The 21348-nt window shown below is 51.1% G+C and overlaps 1 protein-coding gene across 4 annotated transcripts in view; it reads left to right on the top strand.

The window, feature by feature from the left end:
* The window catches only part of LOC134395923 (titin-like), a 229497-nt gene that overhangs the window by 144074 nt on the left and 64075 nt on the right, over nucleotides 1-21348 (top strand). For all 4 annotated transcript variants that reach the window (XM_063122207.1, XM_063122200.1, XM_063122216.1 and 1 more), the window contains 7 exons: nucleotides 2138-2272; nucleotides 2721-2813; nucleotides 3580-3696; nucleotides 4159-4266; nucleotides 5520-6224; nucleotides 7225-7383; nucleotides 8575-12774. In XM_063122207.1, the coding sequence (XP_062978277.1) occupies nucleotides 2138-2272; nucleotides 2721-2813; nucleotides 3580-3696; nucleotides 4159-4266; nucleotides 5520-6224; nucleotides 7225-7383; nucleotides 8575-12774 (5517 nt within the window). The remainder of the gene's footprint in view (nucleotides 1-2137; nucleotides 2273-2720; nucleotides 2814-3579; nucleotides 3697-4158; nucleotides 4267-5519; nucleotides 6225-7224; nucleotides 7384-8574; nucleotides 12775-21348) is intronic.

Raw genomic sequence — 21348 nt, 5'->3', positions numbered from 1 at the left:
AAATTGATTACAGATGAAACATTTGGGGCTTTAACTCAGGCCTCTTGTTTCTCTGTGGGATTGGGGTGGGGAAATGATTTAAGCCCTCCTTCCCCAACCCTGTGCTCTCCAGGTATGTTGGACTGGAACTCCCATCATTCCCAGCCAGCACATCTGGAAGTTGCCAAGTTTGGGGAGGCTGATTTAACCTGTCCCTCCTCCCTTTCTGCCCCCATACCTATGCATAGTGGAAGGTGTGGGGGCCAAGAAGCCCTGAGAGATCAAAGCCCAGTCTGAGCTGTCGTGCATTAGCCTCAGGCTGTGTGCAGCCACCGCACCACAGCACTGAGATGAAGCCGAGGCAAAGGACCAGAGCTCCAGTTTTTTTTCAATAGGTGACCTGCCATTCACTGTCGGGCTTGATCTGGGTCGGCTGCCTCCCCCCCCCCATCCTCTCTCAACCCTCTGCTGCTTCCGGTGGCTGCCAGCCCCCCTCATCAGCCCGTCTCACAATCGTCTGCATTCTTGGTTTTGCGAGGAATCTTGGCCTGAACTGGGGCTTCCGCAGTCCCCTGGTGGTTAGGTGCACGGGACGGATGATTGCTCCAGGGCCAAAGTCTCCCGAGCGGAGGAGCTGACAGAGAGTCTTGCCAAACTGATGGTGTCATCAAGTGACACCACCCCTGGATTTGGAGGTGCTGAGGGCTTTATATTTATTTATTTGTTACCGTATTTCTTCGATTGTAAGACGCCATCGATTGTAAGATGCACACTAATTTCAGTACCACCAACAGAAAAAAAACACCCTAAGACACACCCGCGATTCTAAGACGCACCCCATTTTTAGAGATGTTTATATGGGGGAAAAAGTGTGTCTTAGAATCGAAGAAATAGGGTACATTTATATACTGCCCCATAGCCGAAGTTCTCTGGGCGGTTTATAAAAGTTAAAAACAGTAAACATTAAAAGTATACAAAATTTAAAAAACATAAAAACAACGGTATAAAAACAACAGTATCCATTTGAAAACAACAATTCTGGGGTCCATTTAAAACAAACTTAACGTTGTTAAATGCTGTTAAAATGCCTGGGAGAAGAGAAAAGTCTTGACCCGGCGCTGAAAAGATAACAATGTTGGCACCAGGCGAGCCTCATCGGGGAGATCATTCCACAGTCGAGGGGCCACCACCGAAAAGGCCCCCTCCCTTGTTGCCATCCTCCGAGCTTCCCTCAAAGTAGCCACTCAGTGGAGGACCTTAGATGTTGAGCGCAATGTACGGGTAGGTTCATGTCAGGAGAGGCGTTCCATCAGGTATTATGGTCCCAAGCCATGTAGAACTTTATAGGTTAAAACCAGCACCTTGAATTAGGCTCGGAAACGTATAGGCAGCCAATGCAAGCGGGCCAGAATTGGTGTTGGTGTAAGGCTTCTTTCCATTTCCTGTCACTGAGTGGCACGAAAGAAACCACAGGTGTAGTCTGGGGATCTGGTCACAGAGATCGTTAACTTAGTACTGCCTTCCTAGTCTGGAGGTGTGCTCCTGCCTCACTGCAAAAAGCTAGCAAGAGAAGCAATCCCAAATGAAATTGGGCCTGGTTTGCTGTGTTTCCCAGTTGAGAGACCTATTGAGCCTCAACTGGATTCACTAACATAGGGCTGGGGCCCTTATTTCAGCCAAAGGGCCACTCAGGAAATCTCCCAGGGGCCACATGCCAGCAGTGGGCATGGCCAGAGCCTGAAGTGCCACCCCACTTTCACTATTCTCACACACATCCCACAGCCTTCACACATACACAGTCCACATATACACACACGTCCCCTTCCCAGCTCCTCAGCTGATCCATCACATGAGCTCTGAGCAGGGGGGCATTTCCCCTGCCCAGTGCTGAGTGAGGCCCCCTGTCTCAGCACTGAGGAGTGAAAAGGTCTTGCCTCCAATCCGCTGCTGATCAGAGCTAAGCCCTTGTGCCTTGGACTAGTGGGCTGGATCTGGGGAAGAAGCTGGCAGGTCAGACAGGGGGAATGCCTGTGGGATGGCGGTTCCCCATGCCTGCAGTAGATGGTGCCGCCCTGAAGTCTGAACAAGTGTATGGCAGGTGGTAGGAACTCACGGGGGAAATGTGTCTGGTGGCGCAAACCTGCCCTGTTTCTTACAGCACCTTTTGGAGCTCCAGGAGTTCCTGAGCAGCACCCACTGGGACCCCCCCACTCTCCTGCAAGCATTTTTGACCCACTGGTCTTCCTGGGTGCAGAACCGGGTGCAGAGACTCTGCTGAACCAGAACGAAGCAGGTGAGCCCCCGCCGATCTGCTGCTTCCATGGAAGTAAGCCAGGCTGGAGGGGGAGCTGCACTTCGTAAATCTGGGTGGGTGGGCGGGTAGGGTGAGCAAGGTGCCAAGTAAATCTGCCGGAGGAAGCACCGAGACTCGGCTCAAGGGGTAATATTCACGGAGGAGGAGGAGGAGATAGTTCTGCTTCTCCTCTGGGCAAGAGAAAATGGGGTAGCAGGTGGATAGGGAGCAAGGTGGGCTGCAGGGCTCTGAACTTGGTCGCGTCCGTTATGCAGCTGCGCTGTGCCTGTGTTCCAGGTGAGCCCAGCATGCTACGAACCCGTAGGAGCCTAGTCTGAACTGCTAACCCCCAGCCTGAGGCAGTTTAACCTGGGTTGTAAAGGTACTTTTGTGAAACCACCTTTCGGTGAGTTTTCACAAAGATGTGTGTATCTGCTGTTTCCCGTAGCGCTGGCAAGAGAGATGGGACCTCCTGAAGACTTCTGGCTGGGAACTCCGCACTTAGTGGAGGGGCAAGGAACACCTTTCTTTGTGCCACCAGGTAAAGCGCAGGAGCACGTAGACGGCCTGTGTCCCTGGAGCGGGACTGAGCTGTCCTCTCAGACCCGGCTTTAGTTTCCAAACAGACCTTGATTTCCAGAGAGGTTGCTGCAGGGAAGGAAACCCAGGAAGCCCAGCGGTGTTTTCCCCCTTCGTTTAACAAATGGAGTTCTCTCCTCTGAGTGCAGCTACAGTTGCAAGTCCCAGTGGCTTAAATTAGAGAATATCCTGCAAGTGAGGAGGCAAAAAAGATGGCGAATTGGGGGGGGGGGGGGAGGAGAAGAGCAGCACAACATCAGTAGACGGTTCCCAGAATCCTTTGCTTCTTACTGTCTCCAGCCCCTTCCTGATCCTGCCTTTTGTCCCTGTCTTCCTGCATCCTCCCTAAAGCCGGATGCAGAGAGAGATGCTCCTGCACAACCCGGCCCGCTGCTGGCAATTTCCCTGCCCCTCCTTGCTCCACAAGTGGAAGTGGTTTAGTTCCTCTTCTCTTCACTTCAAAGGGATGACGGGCAGGAGGAGAGCTTTGACTCGGAGAACCGTGGTCTCTGCGCTCGCCTACACATCTTAGCAGGAGATCTTTAAATGGCCTTTCATTCCCCACCCACCCCACGTTCAGGGTCCCCCCCCCCCCCGGTCCTGCTTTCGTTCTTACGTAGAAGCCGCCTTGGGTGTCCTGTAACGCAGAGCACCTGGCCCAAAGACTGGACACAGGCTGGGTTGGGGCTCAGCTCATCTTCTGTGTAAAGAGTTTGCCTCTCTCTCAGTGCCCAGCAAGACCACTGAAGCGACAGCGGTGCCCTGGCCAGAAAGCCCGGTCACGGGTCTGATAGACGTCGCCGGAGAGCCGAAGCCGCCAGAGGCAAAGCAGTCGGTACCAGCAGGTGAAAGAGAACTCTTGCGGAGAAGCTGGCTTTGGAGTTGAGCGGTGGTGTCCCCGCCCTTGCCCCTCCCACGGCCTTGGTTGTGCTTGTTTGGGGCGAATGAGGCGGTTGCTGGGAGTGTCCTGCCACAAAGCGGCGGGGGGGATGGCGTCTGTGGCGCCGCATTCCTCACGTGCAACCGGCGGGTGCTGGGGTGATGCTTCCCCCAGTGGGCTGGGAGCACCTCGGCTCCCATTCTCAGCCCCAACTCGGGGCGTTTGGACTGCTTTGCATCCGAGCTGAGCTTGGTGTTTGTGAAAGGTGGTTTGTTTTGGATGTGCTCCTCCTCCCCCTCCTCCTCCTCCTCCTCCCGGGGCAAAAAGCCGCGCAGCCCCACTGGGTTTATTCGGTTCCCAGGCTTCAAAAGCAGGTGGTGGGAGGAATAAGTGAGTCCAAATCTTCTGTTTGTTTTGGTTTCTGCAGCCTTTCCTCCAGTAGGACCCTTCAGTCCTGCCCCTGCAGTGGACGAGCTGATGGGGTTTGAACCTTCATTTGACCACAAACCCCTTCCTTCCAAAGAACCTTTAGCAGGTGAGCCTGCACGTGATATTTCAGGGGCTTTGTTTTGTTTTTTATTGGTTACATTTATATCTTGCTTTTTCCTCCAAAGAACTCAAGGTGGTTTACATAACCCTCCTCCCTCTCCTCTCCGCTTTATCCTCACAACAACAACAACCCTGTGAGGTAGTTTGGGCTGAGAGTCACTGACTGGCCCAAAGTCACCCATTGAGTTTCCATGGCCGAGTGGGGACTTGAACCCAGGTCTTCCCAGTCTCACACACTAACCACCACACCACGCCGGCTCTCCAGTGGAATGCCACCGCAAAAAGTGAGAGGAGTTCTGGATTTTAAGAACATGTTAGAAGAGCCCTGAGGCTGGATCAGACCAAGCGCCCATCCAGTCCAGTGCTCTGTTCACATAGTGGCCAATCAGCCAGGGACCAACAAAGCAGGACACGGTGCAACAGCACCCTCCCACCCATGTTCCCCAGCACCTGGTGTACATAGGCCTGCTGTCTTTGATTCTGGAGGTAGCACATAGCCATCAGGGCTAGTAGCCATGGGTAGCCTTCTCCTCCAGGAATTGATCCAACCCCCTTCCAAAGTGTTTTGTCAGGAAACTCTTCTGAAGATCCCGCTGCAAAGTGGTGGTAAGGGTGTCAATTGGCCCTACAAGTGGAAATCTACAAGAAGTAGCAGTGGGGCCCAGAACCAGGATGCAGGAAGAGAGCGTTTCCCCCGTGTGCTGCTTCCCTCTTCAGCACCCCCTTCCCCTGCATCTCCCCTCCCTGCCTCTCCTTATGTCACGTCCTGTCCTGCTCACTCTCCCTCCGCCTCATTCTCCAGGGGCTGTGTTCGAAGAGCGCCCGCAATTGGAGAGATGCAGGGAACCCAGGCAAGAGGTTGAGCTGCCAGTCAGCGGCTCCACCATCACTTTAACGCGGCCTTCCCCAACCTGGTGTTGCCCAGATGTGTTGGATGGCCACTCCCAGCGTGCCCCAGCCGGCATGGCAGGAGTTGTCACCCGGCACATCTGGGGGACTCCAGGCTAGGGAGGCATGCTCTAGGGGCAAAGGCTCCCAGGCAGAGCCCAGAAGGGGAAAGGCCGCCTTCTGTTTATCCCACGTGGTGGTTGAGGAGTGGGCTGAACAGGGACGAGGGGACAGCACACCTGATCCTAGATCAGCTTCCAGAACTGGCGCACGGGGCGCTGTCGGTAGCCCGGCGTTGTCGGGAGACATTGCAGATGGGAAAGGGCCGTTTTCTCCTTTTCCTTGTAACAGATTCTCCAGAAGCTGCTGTGACAAAGGAACAAAAAGCGAAGGCCACAGACTCCATAGCTCCTGCTGCAGGCGGTTCTCTCGTGCTGGAGAAACAGGAGGAGAGGAAGCCTTCACCCGGCCAGCACAAGGAGAAAGAAGGAAGCAGCCAGGCCCCCGGTCAGGAGGAGGCAAGCAAGCCTCTTTTTAGTCCAAAGGTGGACGACAGTAAGACTCTTCTCAGCCAGCACGGCGAGGAGGAGGAGGGCACCAAACCTCTCGCCCAGAAAGCCAAAGAGAGCAAGCCCTCCCTTGCTCTTCATATGGAAAAAAAGGAGAGCCCGCTACCCAGCCCGAAAGTAGAAGATCCGAAGGTTTCCCTGGCCCAGCACGCCGAGAAGCTAGATGAGAGCAAGGTCTTTCCCACCCTGCATATGGAGGAAGTGGCGAATATACCATCGCCTACCCAGAAAGTAGGAGAACCTCTGATTTCCCCCACCCAGCATGCCAAGAAAGCAGAAGAGAGCAAGGTCTCTCCCAGCCAGCCCAGAGGAGATCAAGAAGAGGCTAAGCCACCCTCCTCCCCCAGCCAACCGGTGGAGCCCTTTTCTGGGCTGGAGAAGCTTGACGAGAAGAACAAGCCGCCTCCCAGTGCAGCGGCCCAGATGCCCGAGGAGCCCAAGCAGTTGCCGCTAAGCAAACCTGTGGAGCACCTCCCAGAGCCTGCAGGTGAGGAACGCCCGGGCCGAGTGGCACTGGAGGTAGGAGAGAAGCCCCTTCCTCTCCCTCCTCCAGCGGCAAAGAGAGCCCCTCCCTCTTCGGTGCACGTTATTGAGCCTCTTTCTCTGGTGTGGCGGCAGTGGGAAGCCCTGCCCACTGGGCTGGGGATTGGAGAATTGGAAAGAAAGGCCCCCGCCCTCAAAAGAACGTCCCCCCTCCCGCCCATGCACGTTTAGGCATGGATTCCTGCGTTGAGGGATGCTTTAAGGTGGATTCCTGCATTGAGCAGGGGGTTGGACTCGATGGCCTTGTAGGGCCCTTCTGACTCTACTATTCTAAGATTCTATGAACTCCTGAAAAAGACAAGACAGTCCTGTTTGCCTTATCAGGCCATAGCCGTGACCCGTTAAGCTCAGCACAGGATCTTCGGGGGGCCGTATGTCCCAGTGAGGCTGACAAGTCGAACCATCCTTGATATGGCGGTCGTCTTGGACAGTGCCCAGACCTAAGTCAGCCTTCCCCCAGCTGGTGCCCTTCAGATGTGTTGGAGTGCAACTCCTATCATTCCCAGCCAGCATGGCAAACACATCAACACAGCCTCCCCAGAGTCTGGTACCCACATGGTGCTCTTTCTGGCGCCAGCTGAAGACTTTTTAGCTTTTCGGTTTTAAAAAATCATCTGAGCGTGCTTTTAGATCATTGTACTGCTGCTGGCTTTCATCTTGGTTCCTGCTGGCTTTATTCTGTTTTCAATTTAAGGTTTTATACTGCATTTTACTATATTATTGTATTTTATGGTTTTAAGTTTTGTTTTGAGAGCTGCCCAGAGAGCTTTGGGTGATGGGTTGTATAGCAGTGTCATTAATTAATTAAGAATCAATCTGGAGGACACCAGGTTCGGGGAAGCCGACCTAGAGATGGTCAGCTATATGGGGACAGGCTGGGGTGTGGTGTGGTGGGGAAACTCCTGCCTTCTATTGTGATCTCTTTATGCTTTTGTGTCTGGCAGAGTCAAAGGAATCCGTACCGCCAGGAGAGTCCAAAGCCGACTCTAAAGAGCATCTGGCAGGAAAGCCCCAGGTTGCTCTTGCTGATGTGTCCAAGCCAAAGGAAGTGCCCGAGCCTCACCCTGAGCAGCCTGTGGAAAAGGCTCCCCTGGAAACTGCAGGTAAGCGGTGGAAGAGGAGGAGCTCAGCGCCATCCAGGCATCTCAGCCACTTGTCTTCCATTTCCACCCTGCTGCTCCCCTTTCCTCCGGCCAAAGGGGCACACCTACATCTTCGGGACGGGGTTGCGGAGGCGGGGCAGGCATAAGGCACCGCCTTCCAGTTATTTCTGTTCCTCTTTTCAAATTACTCCCCTTTTCCACTCCAAAACTTGGCATCTCTCATTAGGTTGCTGACATTACTAACCTGGCCTGCCCCTGCTTAGCTTCCGAGATCAGACGAGATCAGGTGCGTTCAGGGTAGTATGGCCGTAGATGTTGCCGACATGACTCTGGCAACGAGGTTAAATGCTGGCAGGTTTGCCCAGGATCCTTTCCCTTCTTGCTATGCCTGGTATGTTGTGTGTGTATGGGTGTGTATGGGTGGGTGCGTTCACCCTGGTTCTGGGAACCACTGTCTTAATTCCTGATATTCGCAGTTAAGGCAACCATTTTAAAGCAGACCTCTTAACAATACTGGTCTGCATTTGTGTGGGAGAGTATTCTGCTATTGGGCAGTATAAAAATGCAATAAATAAATGATATGTTTGGCATGTTCTCCATCTTTCCCCTTAAATGTACGACGCTTCTATTGCTGCACTAGGGGATGAGTTGGGACCCAGCTGTGCGAAGATGGTTTTGCGGTCTCTCCCAGGAACGAGAAACATATTATGGCTGCCTATAGTAAATTACTATGCTCCCTTGCCTTCTGTCACTATGTGTCCACCTTACCCGGCTTCTACATCTAGTCGTTCCCCGTGCTCTGTCATGTCTTAACTTTCCTGCAGGGGAAGTTCTCTGTTTCTAGAACTTTTGCCTCTCCACCCAGTTTAGAGAAGTGGCAAATTGGAGCCCTGAAATCCATTTTAGAACCGCTTTAAGCTTTCTTTAGGCTCAAGAATGGTTGGTAAAATATAATTTTCTGTAGAAACGATGACTCTCCAGGGGACTTTGTCTATGATGTGAGTTAGGTTTGGCAGCGGCAGGAAGAAATGGAACATAAAACCCACAATACAGTGGGTTAATGTCCACTCCACCCCCACCCCCAAAATTGGGAATTGGCGCTAGTATAGAGTGTGAGACATTTGAAGACTCCCTAAAGTAGCTCTTGGTGAGTCATTGCTCTCGTACTTGAGCAAACTTCCTGTGTTCCAGGTGTACCTCCTGCCCAAGTAAGACAAGCTAATAAATCCGGTGAGCACCGCAGGTCTGGCAGAGGAAAACCTGCCCGGGGGTCAGTGGCAGATGCCCCAGAGGAGTTTCTGGTAGGTTTCCCAGCCCAGAAGAGCCACGCCCAAGGAGGAGACCCCTTTTCCGTGGCAGAATGTGGCTATGTCCCTGGGGCGTCCCCTCGGAGCAAGGCTTCTCCTAGGAAAGCAGCTGCCCAGCTGTCTGAGTGTGCAGAGGCTCCCAGAGATGTTTTGCGAGAGGGTTGGGATCTGGAAGCTTCAGCGGCGTTGAAGAAGAAGAAGAAGAAACCGAAGCCAAAGAGGAGCCAGCAGCCGAAGGCTGTGGAGGTTTGGGAGGACAACTATGAAAGGTTGAGGACTCCTTCGTGTTCTGCGGAACCCCAAAAGCCCGAGGTCCCCTTTCCAGCGTCTCGTGAGGTCTTGAGCGCGTCCAAAGAAGTCCTGGGGAAGGATGCTTCTAAGCCTGGGAGAGAGCGCCAGCTCTCAGACCCTCCGAGCCTTCCCCCAGTTCCTGCAGAAGGAGAGCCGCCCCTGCAGACAGACGGCCCTTCTAAACTCACGCCGGATGCAAAAGCGGGAGAAGTCGTTGGAGTAGAAGCAATGAGCGGTGACAGCTTCACATTGCGGCCTAAAAGCAAAAGGGGGGAACCGCTCGAAGGGCAGCTGAAGCCCCGTGCCAAGCAGGAGAGGCAAGGCAGCCCCACCTCGCCTCCAGGGCGGGACAGTCCTCTGGAAGCGAGCTCCTTTGGGAAAAGCAAGAAAGCTCAGAACCAGACCCCTAAGCTCTGGGGCCCTGACGGGTCCGCTTTGGAGACGACACCGGCTGCGAGCGAGGCCGTGCCTGTGTTTGCGGGTGAGGCGATGGCCCCGGAAGGCCCAGTTCCTGGGAGGGAGGTGTTGGCAGAGAAGCCAAAGGAACACGAGAAGGGTGGCAAGAGTGAAAGGACGGGCGAGCTTGCGGCCAGATCTGCGGCCGAAGCAAAGGCTGCCCAGGCAGCTACAGAGAGCAGCAGCTCTGCGACAAGCAAGGGAAGAGGCCGCACTGCCTCAGAGCCTCTGCCAGCGGCAAGTCCCTCTAGAGAGCTTTCGTCAGGAGATGCAAAGAGTGAAAAGCTGGATGTTGGTTCAGCAGAAATCCCCTTTGTCTTGGAAACCAAGTCAGATCCAGCCCAGCCTCTTGGTCCGGCTGGGGCAGTTGGCAGTGCTAAAGCGCCTCTCGCCGGTACGGACAAGGGAGCCAGCTCCGGGCCTTCAGAACAGCCGGACTGGACTGTTCCCAGGCTGGGGAGTGAGCAGCCTAAAAAGAGGGGCAGTGATGGAAAAAGCAAGAGAGCTAAAAATTACCCAGAGCAGCAGCAGCAGCGGCTGTTCCTTTCGGAGGACAAGGCCAACTTGAGCAAGGCTCCAGGTGCGGAGGTAGCCGAGGCACCTGCTGGCACCAGTTTGGCAGCGCAAAGCACTGAGCCGGGCTTCTCTGGCACCCCGGAGAGTAAAACTGTTCTTAGCTCTGCAGGGGTGGGAGAGAAACCAAGGAAAAGGAATAGTGACGGGAAGAGCAGAAAAGCTGCAGAGAGAATCTCCTTTGGGCCACCATTTTTCCTGGAGGTGGAAGACAGCGCCGTCCGCCTTCCCACTGAAGTAGGCGGCCCTGATCAAACGGAAGCCATAACTGATGGCAGTCGAGATGGGGCGGACGTCTTAGCTGCGAGCCGGCTGCCGGAAGCTGCTGCAGATATAGCGAAGCCACAAGCTAGGACGTCCTTGGTGGAAAAAGCCACAGGGGCCCCAAGCAAAGCGAGCGAGTGGGTGGACTTCCCTTCCTCGGCCTACCCCTTTCTCTTGGAAATGCCAGGCAAGCAGATGGAGCGTCCTGCTGTTCTTGAGACAGCTGCGCAAGCGAAGGGAACCGATAAAGGCAAGGGGCCCAGCTTCCCCATTTTAGAGGGCTCCCCCGTAGCAGATTCCACCGCAGCGTTGCCGACGAGCAAGCCCAAAAAGAGGACCAGTGACGGGAGAAGCAAAAAGTCTGGGAAAAGTCCTTCAGAACAGCCATTCTTCCTGGAGACCACATCTGATATGGACAAGCCTTCCCAGAAGGCGGATGTACCTAAAGAGGCGGGCGCTGCTGACAAAGGCCACGTGCCTGTTGGTGCCACACCGCTCGAGCAGTCCGAGAGCAGCCCAGCCCAGCTCCCTGCTGCAAAACCTTTGAGCAAAACTGAAGGAAAGCAAGGGGAAGGCATCAACACAGCTACAAAAGACAATTGCTTTGAGCCGCCGCCTACTTCTGATCAGAAAACTCGCACCACTTCCAAGTCAGGGCTGTTCGCTCAAAGCAAAGAGACACCCGTGACTGATGAAGGTCAGGAAGCCAGTCGGGAGCAACGTGCGAAGGATATCACGGATCCGCTGAAACCACCCTTCCCTGAGCTGGCGGCAGAAGAACTCAGGAAACTGGGCCCTCCAGGGCAAAGCCCCCAGGTACACAGCACTGTGGAGGCAGAGCCAGAACCCGTGAGACCGGCTGCGGTACAGAACGAAGTGGCTAAAACAGAAAAGGCTCCACCATCCCCCAGGGAGGGCAAGGGGAAAGGCCCAGAGCATCTTTTGGAGGATGCAAAGGCTACAGGCCTGGTTCCTGTTGATGAAGCATCTAGAGGAGCAGAAGAGGGAAAGAACAGACAGGACTGGTCTAGTCCGGAACGTCCTTTCCCTTTGGGGACCAAGGCAGAAGCAGAGCTGGGGCTGGATGCAGAGGCGAAACCCAAAGAGCCCTCTTCTCCTAGAAGGAGCAAGGAGGAGCGAGGTGGTGGGTCAGATCTTGCAAGTAGGAAGGATCCCTTTGCCAAGCCTGCCAAGAGGGGCAGTGACAGGAAAAGCAGGAAGGCCGCGAGCGCCCCCCAGATGCCCCCTGACCCGCAAGCGGAGGCAGATGCAAGCGAAGGGCAGCATCTCCAGCTGGGTGGGTTTGAGTGTGGCGTGGAAGGAATGGAGTTCGTAGACGAAAACAGAAACATTAAAGGCCTGCCCCCGGGGCATCAGATGCACTGGGAAGAGAACCCTTTGAGCTTGTTTGGCTCCTTTGCGCCATCTGGTTCCGGTGCGGGCGGTGAAGCCGCTTCCAGAAGCCAAGGGCTTGGGTGCCCCTTTCTAGAACACCCTGGCAGGTTTCTCAGTGAGCTCAGCAAGGAGCAGCCTTTTCTCCCCGAAATCCTGAAAGTCGTCAGTCAAAACGAGCAGAGGGATCGACATGACCTGCAGGAGAATTTGTCAAAACTAGAAGGGAGCGAGGCCACCATAGAGGCTTCCCTTGTGATGAAGGCAGGGGATGAAACGAGGGAGAAGAGGAAGAAAAGCAAACGGCCCCCGTCAGAGCGCCTCGTCAAACGCGACGACAGAACAGGGAAGGATCAGGCGCTCAGCACCACGCTTGCAGCAGATGGAAGAATAAACCTCCCGGACGGAGCGCAAGACTCTGGGCTTGCTTTGTTGGAATTGCCAGTGGAGGAGGAATCAAAGATGGCTGCCGGAAGAGAAGGAAGTGGTTCTGCGGGGAAAGGAACCAGCGTCCCTCCTGGGGAATTACCAGCCCTTTGGGACATCCAGGGAGAAGCTGCAGCACTCCAGGCTCTGACAACAGCACTTGTTGGAGGTCCTGCTGGGCCGGTGGCATTAGCGGAAAGCAGCACTGAAGAGAGGACCTCAGGGTGCCTAGATAGTCTAGGAAGTGAGGCAGGGGTAGATAAGCTCCTGGAGGATGTCCCCGTGGAGGAAGCGGGTTCTGCTAATAAACCTAAAGCCCTTTCTGAGCATCTGGAGTCCGATGATGTGAGCAAGCCGAAGATCAGCCCACCAGGGCAGACGGCTAGCGTGGAGGAAGCAGAGCTGCTAAGGGAGGTGGCTGAACGGCCGGACAGCCGGAGCCTTGGGTCTGAGGCTGGTGAAGGCGCCGCCGCGTTGATTGCGCAGGCTGATCGTGGAGACCAGGTGGCAGGAGAGACCAAGAAAGAAGGCCGAGCCAGAGCTGCTCAGCAAATCAAAGGCTACATGAGACCCACAAAGTCAAGAGGGCTTCCTCCTCCTTCGCTGAGGGTTGCCGCTCAAGAGCCAGGCAGGAGAAGGCCAGCGAAGCCCGACGGCCCCAACCTGCAAAGGCAAGAGAAAGGTGTGTGCTTGCAACTGCGGCCTACCCTACTACAGCTTGCGTGTGAGAATTGGCTCCTTGGCATGAGCACCTAACTGTTAATCCTGCGCCCGACGCACAACCGTACCTGGCATGACTGTGTCTTGGCTGTCTTTTAAGAGCCTGTGTGATCGTTCTGCTTGCCCTGTTTCACAGTGCTAATGGCCAAATTTGGAAGGGCTGACTTGGTAAACCGAGCTCCAACTCTTACGTTTATGTGCTTCTCCTCGCTTCATGTATTTTGTACTCCTACTCACTAATGTTAAAAAAACCTGTTCATCTTCTGGCAAAATAACTTTGTCATGCCACACGTTGCTTGGAAGACTTCCCATCACCTGAGGGCCAGGTCTTGGTGCATTCAAGTCTTAAACACACACACACACACACAATCTGAATAGATTGAAACCTGTAATAATAGATTGTAAATGATTCTGAATACTGTCCCATCCCAAACCTTTTTGAAACTCAGTCTGTTTAATAACTTTGGTGGTCGTCTGTACCACTGGCATGAAGATACTCATACGATTGTTGACTTGCACGGTAAGCTCGTTGCAAACCACGTGGAATGCAACCACGTGGAACCGTCTTTGAGCCCTCCACAGCTTGTGTGTTTGTGTCTAATCCACGGGCCGCCTCTGAGTGATTATTCTGAAAAGACAGTAGTGCAGCTGAGGAAACGTTCTTCCGTTGCAGAGGTCCATGGCAAGGGATGGAGATCCCTGCATGTGCATTAGGGTGGTCCCCTCTGCCTCACTCACACGACTGTTCAGTATCAGCAGGCAGAGACCGGAGTCCTATTTAAACGAAGTTTTCCTTTGATACTTCACATATTTTGCAAACAGTGGTACGAATCTGACCATGTTTAAGTAGAGTATTGTTTATATAATAATATTACGTAGGAACAAGTGTTACAGGAGACACCACTTATTGGCTAGCTTGGCTGGTTACGTGAATTATTTAGATTGTTTAATATTAGCCAAGTTATTTTTTAAAAGAGAAACTTAGTATTTAGAATTTTTCAAAATTCATCAGTTTTTATCCAGCTTGCAAAGGAATCTCCAATCTGCACGCTTCATTGGGCGGCATGTACCAAATGTTTGGGGAGTTGAGGGATTGCTGCAGGCTGAGCCTAGAAATGCTGAGATATTCTGATCCGCTTTGAGATTGCTTTCTTTGCCTGCACCTCACTCCACTTCCTCCCTAGAGTTCCTTTCTTGCCTCTCTAGAAACCCGCAACGTGCAGGTTGTACAGCTAGGGCTGTTTCTGTAATAGACCAGACAAGGGGGATGTTTCAGGAAGGGAAGAGCGAAAATAGAAAGGTGTCGAAGGGATCTTCCATGCCGGTCTGTTGCAATGGAGTTTAGGGAGAGCAATTCCATGTCTTCCAAGCTATTAAAATTTCCCCCCATGTTATGAATGCCATAAGGACTTCCCTTGAGCCCCACCGTTTCACACTTACCTCCACGGCCACCTTACTTTTATGAACATTTGACTCCCATTATTTCCTTGGAGATATTGGATAGCTTCAAATCTCCATCCGTTGTCTGCTCTGTAGTCTTTCCAGTGACTACGGTGCAGCTAAAATGCCTTTCCTTAGCAAATCCTGGTGTCGTCACGAGGTAAGATGAGTTGGTGCCGTTCGACAGAACATCACACCACCAGCTTGCATGGAAGAAAGCGTTAACTCAGTAAAAGATTGAGCCATGCCGGCCTTAATGTTTTGCTCTGGTTCTGAGAGGTTTTGTATCTTTCATGAGTGTTGCATAACCCATAAAGTAGTTCTATTTTGGTGGAAGTGCTGTTCTCTGCATGAACTTGTGCCTCTAGAGGTGTGTGTGTGTGTGTTTCCCACATGGGGGTGCATAATGGAGGGTGTTTAAAGGCAGTGGCTTCTTTTAAAATACTGAACATTGAGTTTCTTGAGGTCTTCCTACCCCCATTTTCCCCTTGCAAACTGCTGTATTAAAAGGGACTTGAGCAAAGCTAGGAGGCCGTTGCAAATCAGGAAAGGCGTCCCTCAATGAATAAACTGTATAGGTAATTGGGCTGCAAGCAGCACAGTGCATCCCAAGGCTCCCAGCTGCTCTACAGGAACCCCTCTGTGAGAGCAAGCTGGTTCCGTGGGCTGTACTCAGGAACACTCAGAAGGACTGTGTTTTAATGGCAAGAGTCACTCTCCTCCTCCTCTCCTTCCCAGAGGAACACGCCCCACATCGAAAGCACACTGGCAATTCGTCGGGGAGGCTGAAGTCGGAATTAGAATGCCACTGCTGTCAGTTTGGGATTTACTGGAGGGCTAGGCACCGTTGCTAGGCCGGGGCCCTCCGGCATGGCCAAAGGCACCTTGGAGTGTTGACTGCACAGAGTGTGGGCTGAGTGGCAAAACATGGAATTTGATAAAGCAAAGAAGCAGGGCAAGCGGGGAGAGAATCGCAGTTGGGCAGGCTCCCTGGAGAGAGTTTTGTCACAAATCTCCGTCACCGCTTAGGAAGGAACGATTAATTCTGTCTTAATTCTACAAGTGTGTGTGAGAAGAGCAGGCAAAGGGACCGCTTTGGTCCCTGCTGCAGGTGTTGATTGTTCTAAGAAGCATCGTAGGCGATTTCCAGCTGGGCTGGCCCAGCCCGCTGGCTTTTCTAGACCATTATCTGGCAGTGGCAAATACCTGATGCTGTGGGAAAGCGTACGTTAGGAGGGAGTAAGGCCAGAGCGTTCGGCCATGAAGTGAGAATAGTTGTAGCTGTCGACCAATGACAGGGCAGGGCAGTTTCAAACTATGAGGCCTGTCCCCAAAGGCTTACTCTGAGATGCTTTCTTCCTCTGCAACTCTTAACATGCAGAATCCTTGGGGTGAAAGATGCCCAACTTGGCTGTTTATCCTTGTTATGACCTCATCCCCAAAGGGTGCAACTATTGGCATTGCCAGAACATAGGAATAAAAGAAGCATTCGGTGTGTTACCTCTCCAACAATTATGCAAATAATTATTAAAAAGGCGTTGTGGAGTCCAATAAACTCGAAACAATAATTTTTTTTGCTGAATAAGGCGTAATCTAAGATCAGTAGAAGCTTCAGATACAGATGCTAAGACAACAATCCATTGATTAGGCAAAATAGGACACTCCAATTCTCTATTCTATTCCTGTCTTAGACCTTGGTATCATATTTATTTACTGATACTAAGTACTTACAGGACACGGAATAACGGGCTCAACTTACAGGAAGTCAGATTCCAGCTGGACATCAGGAAAAACTTCCTGACTGTTAGAGCAGTACGACAATGGAATCAGTTACCTAAGGAGGTTGTGGGCTCTCCCACCCTAGAGGCCTTCAAGAGGCAGCTGGACAACCCTCTGTCAGGGATGCTTTAGGGTGGATTCCTGCACTTAGCAGGGGGTTGGACTCGATGGCCTTGTAGGCCCCTTCCAACTCTCTGGATGGGGTTACACTCCCCCTGAAGACGCAGGTCCGCAGCTTGGGTGTACTTCTGGACTCAGCCCTAAGCCTGGATGCCCAGGTTTCGGCGGTGGCCAGGAGTGCATTTGCACAGTTAAAGCTAGTGTGCCAGCTGCGCCTGTTCCTAGAGACCTGGCCACGGTGACACATGCCTTAGTTACATCCTGATTGGATTACTGTAACGCGCTCTACGTGGGGCTGCCTTTGAAGAGTGTTCGGAAACTCCAGCTGGTTCAAAGAGCTGCAGCCAGATTGTTGACCAGGGCTGGTTATAGGGAGCAGACAACTCCTCTGTTAAAACAGCTCCACTGGCTTCCAGTCTGTTTCCGGGCACAATTCAAAGTGCTGGTTATGACCTATAAAGCCCTATACGGCTCAGGTCCAGGTTATTTGAAAGACCGTATCCTCCCTTATGAGCCTGCCTGTGTGCGAAGATCTTCAGGGGAAGCCCTTCTCTCAGTCCCGCCACCATCATAGGCACACCTGGTTGGAAAGCAGGAGAAGGCCTTCTCGGTGGCTGCTCCGGTGCTCTGGAACTCTCTTCCTGGGGAAGCTAGGCTGGCTCCCTCCTTGATGGGCTTTCGGAAGCAGGCTAAAACTTGTTCGTTCCAGCAGGCCTTTGGAGAGTAATCTGGCCCTCCATCTATGTTAATGACTTGTAATTTTTGTGTGTTTTTTAATATATATATACATACAATGTATGTTTTAAACTTTGTAAGGCCGCCTTGAGGCCCAGTATTGGGCAAAAGGCGGGATACAAATAAATATTATAATCATCATCATCATCATCATCTATGATTCTATGTAGATCGTGGGTCGACATGCCTGTTCAGCTGCTAAAAGTGTTTCCCGCAGTCATAAAGTCTCTGCAGCTGTAAAAGTTCAGGTCAGCTTAAATTGCCATAGGAAAAAAGCACGTGGAAATGGCTGGGCAGCACTTGTTGAATAGAAGGCCCCGGAAGGCGGCCAAAGCAAGCTTCCCTGTTGCTCAGAGAGCAGCACTTCTGCACTTTACATACTATTTACATACTATTACTACACCAAATAGAAACGTCTGACAGGTTGGGCTCTGGCACGCAAGTGCTGCCTGTGGCGTTACACCCCACAAGTGAGTTCCCAAATGTATGTCTGCAGTTTGTAAGTCTGTGGGTTTTAGAACGTTGGCCTGATTGGGGAGAGTTAGAATGTCTTGGGAGGGGGAGGAGGGATATATAAGGGAAGGACGGAGGGGATTGTGGGGGACTTGTTAGGTACTCTTAGAGCAGCCTTCCTCAACCTGGGGCGCTCCAGATGTGTTGGACTACAACTCCCAGAATGCCCCAGCCAGAGCTGGCTGGGGCATTCTGGGAGTTGTAGTCCAACACATCTGGAGCGCCCCAGGTTGAGGAAGGCTGTCTTAGAGTCTTTAGTGCTCTCTGTGTTTAGGGTACTTAAGTTCTGGGAAACTTGAGGGTCAGTGTAGAGAGTGGTGTCTTTGGAGTGTGGTGTGCACATAGTGGATGCATATCAATCAATACTGATAATAAAGAAAGTTCAAGATTGATTGTGTGAGAAAAAGGAAAGCGCCAATGTGAATGAGTGAAAGGATTGGATGAAAGGTTTCAAAAAGGTTTTTAAATGCTTTATTTAAAACAAAGCTTGTGAACTTTTTTTAAAAAAAAATTGATTGTTTTGTTTTTAAACTACCACAAAAATCCCACGTGTCTGTTTGGCGTTTATCATCTAAAGTTTACTTATTTAACACCCACTCTGACAATCATTCCCCTCAGCACATATAACTCACAGTGTTTTATTTTATATATTAAAATCCTTCTCCGTTTAAACCCCTTTATCTACATAGTTTGGAGGAAGGCGGGTTTTGTCCATAGCCTCAGGTGAATCAAGCGGTGGTGCTCGGCTTGAGCAGGGAGCAGCCACGGCCGGGCCTGGTGTTCAGAGCCTGTGTCGTGGCACTGCCCATGCCACAATACATTGTTAGGGCCTAATCCAGGCCCAGTGAAATACTGAAGCATCAGTGGTTTTCAGCGGGAGAGAGTTACGCACATGCTTACGTCTTTCCCGTTGAACCCTGGAACGCTCTTCCAGAACACTTGAGAACTACAAAGTCAATCACAGCTTTTAAAACTCAGCTAAAAACTTTTCTTTTCCCTATAGCTTTTAAATATTGAGTATGTTCTAACTCTATACTGTTAGCTTCACCCTGGTTACACTTCCCTGTGCCTGTTTGCATTCTCCTTCCCTCTTTATTGTTTGCTACAACTTTATTAGATTGTAAGCCTATGCGGCAGGGTCTTACTATTTACTGTGTTATCTGTACAGCACCATGTACATTGATGGTGCTATATAAATAAATAAATAAATAAATAAATAAATAAATAAATAAATAAATAAATAATAATAATAACCCAGTGGGATTCCAAATTGCTACAGCTGGCTTGTGCCTGATGTCTTCAAGGTGCATCAAGACACTTTTTTGGGGGGTTCAACAGACTGGCTTAGCTCTCTCTAAAAGTTTTATAATGGCCCCCTCCTGTCAAAATGCATTACTTCCAAAGTTGTACGTATTTGCTTTTGAATGGTGTGATGTCACTGCATATTCAAAGTATGGCGGGCTGTTCTGCATTAAAAATGGCAACACTTATGAATTTATGCCAGGCCTAAATATGGCCCTCTGGGGTTCTCCAGCCAAGGATTGCATGGTGGTTTCCCGTCTGTTTGCAGATTTTCCTCATTCTAATATGTTGAAATGCCTCTTCTAAGGCTTGGTTGCTGGCAGAAAGAGCCTTTGGCCAAAATATACTGCTATTTTTTATAGTTTTGCCCTGCCCACCCCTGGAATATGATCCTCCCAAGAGCTCAGATTCCGGCTGAACATCAGGAAAAATGCCCTGACAGTTAGAGCAGTACAACAATGGAACCAATGACCTAGGGAGGTTGTGGGCTCACACTACAGGCATCCAAGAGGCAGCTGGACACCCATCTGTCAAGTAAAAAGGTGGATCCCTGCATTGAGCAAGGGGGTTGGACTCGATGGCCTTATAGACCCCTTCCAACTCTACAATTCTATGATTCTCCAAAATAGAATTTGGCCTCAGGCTGGAAAAGCTTCTTCACCACTGATTTGCAACCAGTTTTGTGCCTCTGGCAGAACCGCTTCCAGTTATGTGCCAAAAGAACTCTGAGAGCAAGCTAGAAAACTCTGCCAGGTGAGGCAATTTATTCCTGCACACCAAACTCTCTACAGCCTGATTGCTTGGGCTGCTTGCTGCTGCTCCTCTTCTGCCCATCGCTACCGTTGCTAGGCACAGCGTTCGTGTATTCTAGTAAAGACACCTATTTTAGTCCAACTAAGCACTTAGGATAGTGTGCATTGTAACCCCACCACCACCACCACCCCAAAAATACCAAGCAAATTGTTCTGGTTCTTATCATGCAAATGGGGTTACTGTAGCAGTGGCCACACCTGTCAGAGGCAGCGTAGACTGAAAAATGGTGCCTTCTCACAGTCACACACCAGCTTTGTGGTTGAGCCAGGGCCTTGGAGGCGCTCTGTTCGTTACGTAGTATGGGGTGGGGGTAGCAGTCTCTGTTGCACCCCTTGAACCTTTGGTGAGGAGGATCAGGATAATAGAAGTATAGCTTCCAAATCACGTGAGGTCCTGGTTCCTCTCTATTCAGCCCTGGTTAGGCCTCATCTAGAGTATTGCGTCCAGTTCTGGGCTCCACAATTCAAGAAGGGCGCAGACAAGCTGGAGCGTGTTCAGAGGAGGGCAACCAGGATGATCAGGGGTCTGGAAACAAAGCCTTATGAAGAGAGACTGAAAGAACTGGGCAGGTTTAGCCTAGAGAAGAGAAGATGGAGGGGAGACATGAGAGCACTCTTCAAAGACTTAAAAGGTTGTCACACAGAGGAGAGCCAAGATCTCTTCTCGACCCTCCCGGAGTGCAGGACACGGAATAACGGGCTCAAGTTAAAGGAAGCCAGACTCCAGCTGGACATCAGGGAAAACGTCCTGACTGTTAGATCAGTACGACAATGGAACCAGTTACCTAGGGAGGTTGTGGGCTCTCCCACCCTAGAGGCCTTCAAGAGGCAGCTGGACCACCATCTGTCAGGGATGCTTTAAGGTGGATTCCTGCATTGAACAGGGGGTTGGACTCGATGGCCTTGTAGGGCCCTTCCAACTCTGCTATTCTATGATTCTATGATCATGAGGCAGCTGGACAACCATCTGTCAGGGATGCTTTAGGGTGGATTCCTGCATTGAGCAGGGGGTTGGACCCTTCCAACTCTGCTATTCTATGATTCTATGAGTGTATATGTTAATATATTGAACGCTTGGCCTAGTTTGAGGACCTACTGTTAACATCTCCGGCTGATTGTCAGAAGGGTTTCTGACTTCTAGTTGTTTAACAATACCAAGACGTTAACAAAAAAACCCAAGCTGCTGAGAAAGAAAATGTTGCTTGTGGAGTGGGGAGAACCAGGAGTAATTTTTGTGTGTTGGAAGACAAAATGTTCAGTTTTTTCGTTTTACAGGTTTGGCTTTTGCTGAGTGTTTTCGAACTATAGTTCCAGTATTTTGGAAGCCTTTGGCTGCCAGCTAAGTACCCATAGCTGATCCAATAATGCACTTCAAACAAAGCACACACCAAAATGGTTGTAGGTGGATTCAGTTTTGGTTTTGGACTAACAAGAATTAATAACAGGAAAAATCTATTTTTTATTAGAAATATACTTGTGACATCACATGAAAATATGACTTGCCTAAAATAACATGAAAACATTTCTTGTTATTAAGCAAAGCTTTGCTAAAGATCTTTATATCATAACAACGTAACAGGAAATAGTATTTCTTAAACATTTATTCTTCCTTTACTCTCAGTAGCTTAAAAACGAGAGATCTCATTCTAAGCACCAGTACTGAATAAGCTATTCAGCTAACAGGTACACAGGCCTGGTGAGTTTCCAATTATGGAGCTCCCACATTCTAAAATCAGCACATATTTTTTTACCTTTTTGTCTAAAAATTATGCACAGCTAATATTTCTGTCCCATAAATTAGGGCTCACAGTCTTAATTATCTCATTATGTACCTT

Source organism: Elgaria multicarinata, chromosome 1 (assembly GCF_023053635.1).
Source record: "Elgaria multicarinata webbii isolate HBS135686 ecotype San Diego chromosome 1, rElgMul1.1.pri, whole genome shotgun sequence".
Lineage (NCBI taxonomy): Eukaryota > Metazoa > Chordata > Lepidosauria > Squamata > Anguidae > Elgaria > Elgaria multicarinata.
This window is presented reverse-complemented; position numbering and strand designations above follow the sequence as displayed.